The sequence below is a fragment of the Ursus americanus genome, chromosome 6, assembly GCF_024610735.1.
Source record: "Ursus americanus isolate L20-20 chromosome 6, mUrsAme1.1.p, whole genome shotgun sequence".
In the NCBI taxonomy this organism is placed as follows: domain Eukaryota; kingdom Metazoa; phylum Chordata; class Mammalia; order Carnivora; family Ursidae; genus Ursus; species Ursus americanus.
This window is the reverse complement of record NC_142132.1, coordinates 18,827,217-18,837,300: the sequence shown is the minus strand read 5'-3', so window position 1 is coordinate 18,837,300 and position 10,084 is coordinate 18,827,217. Positions and strand designations below refer to the sequence as shown.

The 10,084-nt window shown below is 55.4% G+C and overlaps 1 protein-coding gene across 1 annotated transcript; it reads left to right on the top strand.

The window, feature by feature from the left end:
* The first annotated feature begins 5,051 nt into the window (after nt 1-5,051).
* Nucleotides 5,052-8,837, top strand: ADRA2A (adrenoceptor alpha 2A). Its single transcript, XM_045803105.2, has one exon. It carries the CDS (start codon nt 6,014-6,016, stop codon nt 7,412-7,414), a length of 1,401 nt encoding a protein of 466 aa, XP_045659061.1. The 5' UTR covers nt 5,052-6,013; the 3' UTR covers nt 7,415-8,837.
* Nucleotides 8,838-10,084: the final 1,247 nt, after the last annotated feature.

The following is a 10,084-nucleotide window of genomic DNA, read 5'->3' as shown; positions in this document are numbered from 1 at the left end:
TGAGGTAGGGGAGAACTGCTTACAATTTCCGAACTCCTTTAAAAAAATTTTAGGTGAAGAGCACCTGAGTGGCTCAGTCAGTTAAGCGTCTGCCTTCAGCTCTGGTCATGATCCCGGGGTCCTGGGATTGGGTCCCACGTTGGGCTCTCTGCTCAGCAGGGATCCTGCTTCTCCCTCTCCCTTTGCAGCTCCCCCTGCTTATGCTCTCTTTCAAATAAATAAATAAATAAATAAATAAATAAATAAATAAATAAATAAAATATTTGAAAAGAATTTTAGATGAAATTCAGATAACACAAAATTAGCCATTTTATTTATTTTTTTAAAATGAACCATTTTAAAGTGACTATTTCATAATGTTGTGCAACTACCACCTCTATCTATTTCCAAAACATTTTCATCACCCCCACAAAAAACCTCATACCCGAAAAGGGCTCGCTCCCTATTTTGCCTTCTGGAAGCACGGCGACCACAAACCTGCCATCTGTCTCTATGGATCTGCCCACTGTGGATATTGCACGGAAATGCAATCGTACAATCCATGACTTCTGTGTCTGGCTTCTTTCACTTAGCATACTGTAATCTCTGAACTCTCTTTAGTGCTTGTTTTTTTTTTTTTTTTTTTTTTGGAGTGGTATAGGTGAAGAAGCAATTCTGAAATTATTCTATCCGTGTTACAAGGTTGAGCAAATACATAGCTGTGTTAAGGTTGGTTTCAGATCACAGGTTTTGTCTTTCCTTTTATGGCCACTGTCTCCAAAGTGAAGCGTTTGGAGCCTCTGCTCTGCCTCACTCTGTTGGTCCCGCGCGTGCACAGCTCGCAGGGCAGCCGGGGTTAATGTCAGCCATTTACGGACTTAGAGGACCCCTTCTCCCATCTCTCTGGGCTCCCCTCTTGTACGCTTCCTCACTTGTACACTTCCAGGAACCCCTTTTCTGATTTTTCTGGTTAGAAAGATGGATTTCTTTTGGAGTTTGTGAAATCATTTCCAGGGAGCATTGATAGCCAGACCACCTCTCAAATAGTGTGTCTGTGTGTGAGTGTGTGTGTGAGTGTGTGCGTGTGTGTGTGTTATGTTTCAGGCACTGTGTTTCCATGGTTTCTTTGAGTAAATGTGAAGGATGAATTCACCTTACCTACCTAGATTAATGAATGTTAGTTTAAGAGTTATTAACATCGGTGACAAATGTCTCCTTTACACCCAGGCACAGTGGCTGCGGCTCACCTATTATACCTGATGAATAGCCATCACTTGACATAACTGATTCCAGGTTTGCTTTGCCTTACGCTCTGGACAAAACAGGCAAGATAATCACCTGGATGTGGTGGGAGAGGGCACTTATGTGTGGGGACTGCCCTGGAGGACTGGAGGAGGTGACGACAAGGTTCCTGTATGGGCACCTCCCTCCACAGTCACACTGTAGTGGAAACACAAACATGTCCCACAGCGGGGGGGTGGTGGTGGTGGTGCGGGGGCAGCAGCAGGGAGCCAGAGAGAAGCCCAGGCTTCCCTTGCATCCTGAAGAAATTGCCGCCGACCCTGGCACAGTGCTCTCTCCTAGGTCTTGGCCGGGGGAGCAGAAGACAGCCGGCTTCATCTTCGAGGGACGGTGGAGAGACGCGCTAGTACTCTAGAGAAAGAGAAGGGGGCCGTGGTGGGACCGCTTGCTCACGTCTGTGAGCACAGCAGGACTGACTGGCAGTTAGGGATGAGACGCATGGAAGGTGGGAAGTAAGCTAGCGTCGCGCAACAGCACGCTTGTCCTTGTTTTCTTTTGGCTTACAACCCCCTTCAGTTACAGCGTGATCCCGAAGGGCTCCGGCACAGGTACGAGAAAGTGGAGGAATTAAATAATGGCTCAGAGGGAGCAATAGAATTTTTTTCTAGTGACTGCCCTCCCACCACCCCCGTGTCGACAATACAGGGACTTGACAGATGTCTGTCATTCGCCGCAGCACTCGGTTCCAGCTGTGCACGTGGCATGGGCAGCAGTGGGAACATGGTGTTCCCCACCTGCTCATCGTGTTCCGATGGATGAGAATGTGTGTTTAAGTACAGTCTGTGTGCGTGGGTGTGTGGCCTATGTTTGTGTGTCCAAACTTCTATTTGTGACGGTTATATCACAGCCTAGGAGCTCAAGCTAATGAGACATGTGGTTTATTTTCCTTAGTCAAGCCTTAGAAAGAAAGAAGAAAGAAAGAAAGAAAGAAAGAAAGAAAGAAAGAAAGAAAGAAAGAAAGGAAAGAGAAGAGAGAAAGAAAGAAAAAGAAGAAGGGAGGGAGGAAGGGAGGAAGGAAGGAAGAAGGAAAAGAAAAGGTAAGCTATTAGTAACACCTCCTATCCAGTTCCCTCGCTCCCTTTAGATGAGTGTTGAGCGTGCTTCTTAGCACCCGCCGAGCAACCCTTCAAATACACAGGCTGCCTCCCACCACAGACCTGACGAATCGTAACTGCGTGGTGAGCATTGATAAGCGCATTTGACCTTCCCCGGCAATACTGATATACAGGCCTGGTTAAGAAGTATTGTCTTTGTGGGTGTCTCTCTGCTTAGTGCTGTCTCATTCAGCTAGTCCAGCACTAAATCTTCTAGCAAAAAATAATGGTGCCCACTTAGCTTTTTAAGCTCAGATAGACGGACCCTGTGTGTCAAACTAAGGAGGGACGCCTCCGGTGACAAGGTATGCGTACAAGAAGGAGGAGCTCTGCGGGCGAAGGGCTCTGGATACAGCCCTGGACAGGATCCTCGGAGGTACCTCGCCAAAGCCAGCTAATTGTTGGGTACTGGTCTCAGAGACCTCGGTTCCTTGAAAGACCTATTTTGATTTTAGTAGAAAAGACTCCAAACCCAGGAATCAAAGAACTGATTGGCTGTTTGGGAAGCATTTAGAAAATGCGACAAGAGAGGTCATACACAAGCTAGCAGCAGAGATCCAAGAAAAGAAAGTACTGCGGCCTGTGTTTTCACTTTCCGTCTTGCTTCTGAAATGAGCCGGGGAGGCCAGCAGCCTGTTCGCCTGGATACGGAGGTGGGCAGCCATGGCCGTCAGTACTCCCTCCCGAAGTTCTGCCTCGGGTTGGATTTTTGTCTCTCTCATCATTCATACTTGAGGTTAGGGGCTTGGATTTTTGTCTCTCTCATCATTCATACTTGAGGTTAGGGGCTCCGGGTTGCTGTGCAAAAATGAGTGTAATCACCTAGCCAACGGAGCCTCGTGCCTTCTTTCTGCCCCCTGCCGTGAGACTCAGAGCCGAGATTCCGAGCAGAAGATGGGAAGTGATGGGCTCAACAGAAGAAGGAAATTCTGTCTTCTCAGCTTCCTTTAGATTAGGACTGGTGGAGGAGGTCACCCGACTGGATCAGAGATTGGGAGATGAGAGCACTGAAGTCAAATGAGACTCTGGGAAATACTTTGAAAAAATACAGCCTTCCTGACTCTGCCCATCAGGGGCAGCGGCTTCAACGACTCTGTCACCCGTGCGCGCTGCAGACATCAGCGGGGGCTGAATGCCATGCTCATGGCCCTGCGTTTACCGCGAGCGCCTAGCCAGACCTGAGCCTGCACCCTGAGCCACGCAGAGAGCCGATCTGGGGAACTTGAACTTCCAGCTTAGGTAATTACCTAAGGTATTCTGTTTTATCAGTCCCTCAATAAGGCCACTTTTCTTTAACTTTTCTGTTAATCTCTCCTGTTACCAGTTCCTATCCTCCTGGGCTTACTCTTAACTGCCTGCTGATTTGAAAAGCGCAGATAGTACGGTACAAGCTGGTACTCCCGAAGTTGTTAAGATCTATTGTAGGAGAACCAGCATGCTGAGAAAAACGAGCCATTCACCTCACTCCATGCTATTCCCGTCAGAAAGAACAGGGAAAAGATTCTCTCTTCTTTTGACCAGCACCCCCCTCCTTAACTGAAAGACGGTGTGTATGCATCTGAAATGCGGGCGGGGAGGGGGTGGAGTCTAGCTTTGCTGCCTCCACAAAGACAAAATGGTTCAGAGCGGGTTAGGACTGGGCAATCGTTAGGGTAGGCTCCAGGCCTCTCGGATCTTCGGGAGCTGTGGGCCGTGTCTTAGCCAGGCAGGGATGCCGGTCCTGGGCTCTGATGCCTGCTGAGCCCTTCCCAAGAGGACTTTCTCAGCGAACTCCCACTCCCGACACACGAAGTATATGCTTTAGGAAGATTTCTGCAACGTGACAAAGTGCAATTTAAAATCTGGGTTCTCCTTTCCTGAGCTCGGACCCAAACTTGGCCTGAAATAGAAGGCGCTGTAGGCAAAGGACGGCAAACGCGGAAGAAAGCTCCCGGCGTGGCGGCCGTGACGACGAGCTGCCAGCAGGTGTCAGTGCGCCCTCGCTCAGTCGTGGCGCGTGGCCGCCGCCTCCAGGACCCCTCCTCACCGCGATGTAAGGGGGCGCGGTCCAGACGCCCGGCCGTCGATGTCCCGCAGACTCCTCTGTGGCTCACACCACAAGTGGCCTCCTCTCCCCAGAGCAGAGCTCTGGACTCGGGCGGGTCCCACTCCCCGGGGGTACTTCCCATTCCGCCCCCTGGGTTCGATGCGAACCCGTGCCTTCCTTTCTCACCAGGACCCCACTCGCCTCGCGGCCAGGAGTACTTGCGGACGAGAGCGGCCTGGCCTAGGACCAGGCTGCTTCGGATGCTACTGGTACCGGTGGGTGCTGCTCCCGATTCGGGCCAGGGTCCCCAACTCTCTTTCCTCCCAGGACCCAGCTCGATGGGGGCACTCCCCCGGTGTCCGCTGCTTTCCGCTGGGCCGGCCCGGAGCTGCTCGGCCAATTCCCAGCAGGGGCCGCTCCCACTCCCCGGGCACGTTCTTTAAACCCCTCGCTCAACGTACCCATCTCTCCAAAGAGCCGGTCCCCCCAGGGGGGCAGCGCTCCCCAAGGTCCCACGCCGGGCGCGGACGCTAGACCCGCGAAGGGGAGGCGCAAGGGGCGGGGGAGGGTCGGTTTCCCACGTGGGGGCTGACGCCGGCTGCTCGGCAACGCCAGCTTGATCCTGGGGCTATAAAACCAGTCCACCGTGAACGCGGCGGAGCAGCAGCGGCTCCGGCTTCGGTGCAGACGCCCAGCAGCCGGCGCGCCGCCGCCCGGCCACCCCCAGCTCCTTCTCCCCCTAGCCCTGCCTTCCTGCCCCAACTCACGCTGCCCTCGGACCCCGGCCCGTCCGGCTGCACTCAGCGCCCTCAGCTCGCCAGGCCAACGCCCAGGAGACCCTGTGCCATGGCCGCGGCTCTTAGAAGGCCGATCGCCCACCTGCCCCGGCCCACTTGAGGACGGGGGCGTCTTCATGAGGCCCGCACACGACTCGCCCCGCCGCCGCCCCCGAGCTCCGCGCGCTGAGCCCCAGCCCCAGCCCGGCACGCAACTTTGGAAGTCCGGCGGCGCTCCGAGAGAGGCGGCAGAGTCCGCACCCTGGCCCCAGCCCGGGCCCGGCCGGCACCGCCGCGTCTGGGGGAAGCGAGAGAGTCGGTAATCTCTTCGGGGATGTAAGAAGACAGATATAGGACCCCAGGCCCGCATCAGCGCCCCTCGGCTGCCTCCCGGGGTGGGGGCGGGCCACGCACACGGTAAGACCTCTTGCTTTCGCTCAGGCTCGAGAGTCAAGATAGAGATAAATTTTAAATTTTCTGTCATCCCTCCAAGAGATCAGGCCACCGATGATTTCTGTTCTCCCTTCTTGAAGAATAAATCTCCCTTTCCCCATCGGCTCGACCTACTCTCTCCGGCCGCTTAGAAATAAAACTTGTGCTGAGCTGGGAAGGAGAAGGCGCCCACCACGAGCGCCGCAAGCGCAGGCCGGGCGCGGTTCGCGGGAGCCGGGCCCATGGGCTGCTAGCGGGCCCCCAGCTCGGGCCGGCGTCCCTGCGGCTCCCTCCCCATGTGAGGCGCGGCAGGGCGAGCGGGGCGCGGGAGGAAGAGGAGGACCCACGGGCGCCGGGCCGGAAGGCAGCTGGCAGCAGGCCCAGGCAAGCGGGCACCCGCGTTCATGTTCCGCCAGGAGCAGCCGCTGGCCGAGGGCAGCTTCGCGCCCATGGGCTCCCTGCAGCCGGACGCGGGCAACGCGAGCTGGAACGGGACCGAGGCGCCAGGGGGCGGCGCCCGGGCCACCCCTTACTCCCTGCAGGTGACGCTGACTCTGGTGTGCCTGGCCGGCTTGCTCATGCTGCTCACGGTGTTCGGCAACGTGCTTGTCATCATCGCGGTGTTCACGAGCCGCGCGCTTAAGGCGCCCCAGAACCTCTTCCTGGTGTCTCTGGCCTCGGCCGACATCCTGGTGGCCACGCTCGTCATCCCCTTCTCGCTGGCCAACGAGGTCATGGGCTACTGGTATTTCGGCAAGGCGTGGTGTGAGATCTACCTGGCGCTCGACGTGCTCTTCTGCACCTCGTCCATTGTGCACCTGTGCGCCATCAGCCTGGATCGCTACTGGTCCATCACGCAGGCCATCGAGTACAACCTGAAGCGCACGCCGCGCCGCATCAAGGCCATCATCGTCACCGTGTGGGTCATCTCGGCCGTCATCTCCTTCCCGCCGCTCATCTCCATCGAGAAGAAGGGCGGCGGCGGCGGCGAGCCGCCGGCCGAGCCGCGCTGCGAGATCAACGACCAGAAGTGGTACGTAATCTCGTCGTGCATCGGCTCCTTCTTCGCGCCCTGCCTCATCATGATCCTGGTCTACGTGCGCATCTACCAGATCGCCAAGCGCCGCACCCGCGTGCCGCCCAGCCGCCGGGGTCCGGACGCCGCCGCCGCCGCGCCGCCGGGGGGCGCCGAGCGCAGGCCCAATGGCCTGGGCCCGGAGCGCGGCGTGGGCCCGGTGGGCGCCGAGGCCGAGCCGCTGCCCGCCCAGCTCAACGGGGCCCCCGGGGAGCCCGCGCCGGCGGGATCGCGCGACGCTGACGCGCTGGACCTGGAGGAGAGCTCGTCGTCCGAGCACGCCGAGCGACCCCCGGGGACCCGCAGGTCCGAGCGCGGCCCCCGGGCCAAGGGCAAGACCCGGGCGAGTCAGGTGAAGCCCGGGGACAGCGTGCCTCGGCGCGGGCCGGGGGCCACAGGGCCCGGGGCGTCGGCGGCGGGGCCCGGGGAGGAGCGTGGCGGGGGCCCCAAGGCGTCGCGCTGGCGCGGGCGGCAGAACCGCGAGAAGCGCTTCACGTTCGTGCTGGCCGTGGTCATCGGCGTGTTCGTGGTGTGCTGGTTCCCCTTCTTCTTCACTTACACGCTCACGGCCGTGGGCTGCTCCGTGCCACGCACGCTCTTCAAGTTCTTTTTCTGGTTCGGCTACTGCAACAGCTCGCTGAACCCGGTCATCTACACCATCTTCAACCACGACTTCCGCCGGGCCTTCAAGAAGATCCTCTGCCGCGGGGACAGGAAACGGATCGTGTGAGCGCCCGGTCCGAGACCCGCGAACAGACTGGCGCCCACTACAGTCGGCGGGGATCGAGCGGCGCGTCTATGCAGTCCCAGCACACTGAAACCCGGGTCCTGCCTACTCGGTGTTTCCTGGCCCGGCCTTGCCGTGTGGCCTCCTGTGGGCCTCTGCTCTTCCCCCGCCCAGAGAAAAGAACTGGCTGGGAGGGCTGCAGGGCGCCCCCGTTGTTGTCAGAGCCGCTTGTGACTTGGAGAGATCTTGCGTTCTTGGGCGTCCCCTAATCAGTATTGTTTCCTAAGGGTATTTTCACCTCCCCTGAGTCCAGCTGTCAATGCGGATCAGAGCAAGCAAGCACTGAACGGACCCCAGAGGGTATGGCTCACAAAGGATTAACGGATGGGGGTTACCCAGCCCCGGCTAATTGCTCTCCCCCTTTCCCTAACTCTGTTTTTAAACAAATGCTCAGGGCAGCCCTGCCCATCCTCCCATCCCCCACTGTAAATACACACTATTTTTGATAGTACACGCTAGGGTCCCCGAGGTCTGGGCTTTTGATGCTGTTGGAGGAGATGCCTTTGAGGCAGACACGTTGTCTTCGGTTCAGGCCAAGCCCCTTTGCAATGCGAGTCCTTTTCTGGTGTCATTACCTCCTCCTGTGTCCTTTTCACCAGCAACTGGTGACTGTCCCTTGGGCCTGGACCTGTTTTGAGATTTCCTGAGGGGGAAAAGATTTCTGTCCATTTTTTCCCCTGTGCCTAACAGCATAATTGCCTTTTCCTATGTAAATATTACAAGGAGGGACCAAGACAGAAGTAAATGAACCTTTCTGCCTTGCAGCAGCCCTGTGTATAAAGCCATTATCCTCTGATGCACCCTTTGCTCCAGTAACTCACTTTAAAAGTATCTCTTTCCTGGGTCCCTCCCTCCTTCTCTCCCATCTTCCCTCTCTCCAGGGCCACTGCTTGAAGAATATGTATGTTTCTATCTTGTCTATTTGTGCACCTGCCCCTCCTTCTCCAAAAGTGCTGACTGCAAGAAATCTTTTAGCTGCTGTTTTTAGATGGCGGAGTGGAAATTATGTGGAAGAAGCAAACCTGATACAATTTGCCCAAAAGGTAAACAGTTAGAAAAGACAAATGAGCCTGCCAAACTGTACAGTTCCTGCCCCGGGAGCTCTTAGGTATCAAAGTGTTGTCCTTTACCCCCTGCTTTTCTGGTTGAGATCATGTCATTGATGAACTCCCAAAATCAAGGGAGGAGGGCGGACACCTCGCGTTTACATCTGAGTTTCTACATGTTTTAGACAGAGACTCTTTAAGGCCTGCGCTCTTATTTCACTAAAGACAAACTAATGGCAGCACACGTTGCTAATGACAGTGGATTTTTTTTAAATAAAAAGTTTACAGATCAAATGTGAAATAAATATGAATTAAATGGTTCTGTCTGTTATCTGAGTTTCCAAAGCTTTAAGACCCTGGGAACATCCGATTATAAGTATATATACATGTATTTTCAATTAAAAATTTTAAATTAAACAGTACGTTACATGATAAAACACTCACCTTTGAAAGTGTGAGCAATGGCAAGGCTACCATTTACCAAGTGTTTCTTTTTATTCTTTTTTTTTTTTTTTAAAGGTTTTATGTATTTATTTGACAGAGACAGCCAGCTAGAGAGGGAACACAAGCAGGGGGAGTGGGAGAGGAAGAAGCAGGCTCCCAGCGGAGGAGCCCGATGTGGGGCTCCATCCGAGAACGCCAGGATCACGCCCTGAGCCGAAGGCAGAAGCTTAACGACTGAGACACCCCGGCGCCCCTATTCTTTTTTTAGGGTTTATTTATTTTAGGGCGCGAGAGAGCGCGCGCATGCGTACAACGAGGGGGAGGGGCAGAGGGCTAGGGAGAGAAGCAGACTCCCAGCGAGCCCCGAGCCCCGCAGAGCCCTTGCTGAGCCTGTTGCAGGGCTTCAGGCGGAGCCAGAGGAGGGGCTCCACGAGGGGCTCAACCCCAGCTGGAGCTCACGACACTGAGATCGTGACCCCAGCGGACAAGAGTCTGAAGTTTAACCGAGCCACCCAGGTGCCCCTTTCCAGGTGTTTCTTGTGTGCGGGACGCTTCGGTGAGCCCATTATAGGCTCTGCTTCATTTGATCTTAACTCCCAAGCCCTACGAGGTAGGTACTATTATTATCTCCTTTGTACAGGTGAAGAAGCTGAGTCTGAGAGGGCAAGTGGTTTGCTCGAGGTTAACACGTGGTGGGTATGCATCATACCAGCTTTATCCGGTTCCGGGGTCTGCGCTCTGAACCTCCGAGCCTTGCCAGAGTCACATTAACGCCACAGAACGCTCCCGAAGCAGGGAAGTCTCTACCTAGAGTGTGGTAGAGACACAAAGGTGGGGGTATAGCCCAAGTGTGTAGATCTACACAAAGTGTTACGTGCTGCAAAGTGTCTGTATGCCCTAAAGTGTGTGTATACCTCAAAGTGTGGATATACCCCCAAGCGTAGAATATACTTCAAAATGTGTATCACACCTTACAGCGTGATAATATGCAGCATGCGGTGTATGGCTGAGTGTGGTCCGTGCACAAAGTGTGGTAGAGACGCCTGCATCCAGCCGCGTGTTGGTTGGTGGCTTGAATTGTCTCTGGCGGAAGGCGCGGGTCCTTCCGGTTGCGCTCCTGTAG

Bases quoted from the DNA above. Each gene is read 5' to 3' on its own strand.
- ADRA2A (XM_045803105.2), top strand. From the start codon at position 6,014: ATGTTCCGCCAGGAGCAGCCGCTGGCCGAGGGCAGCTTCGCGCCCATG.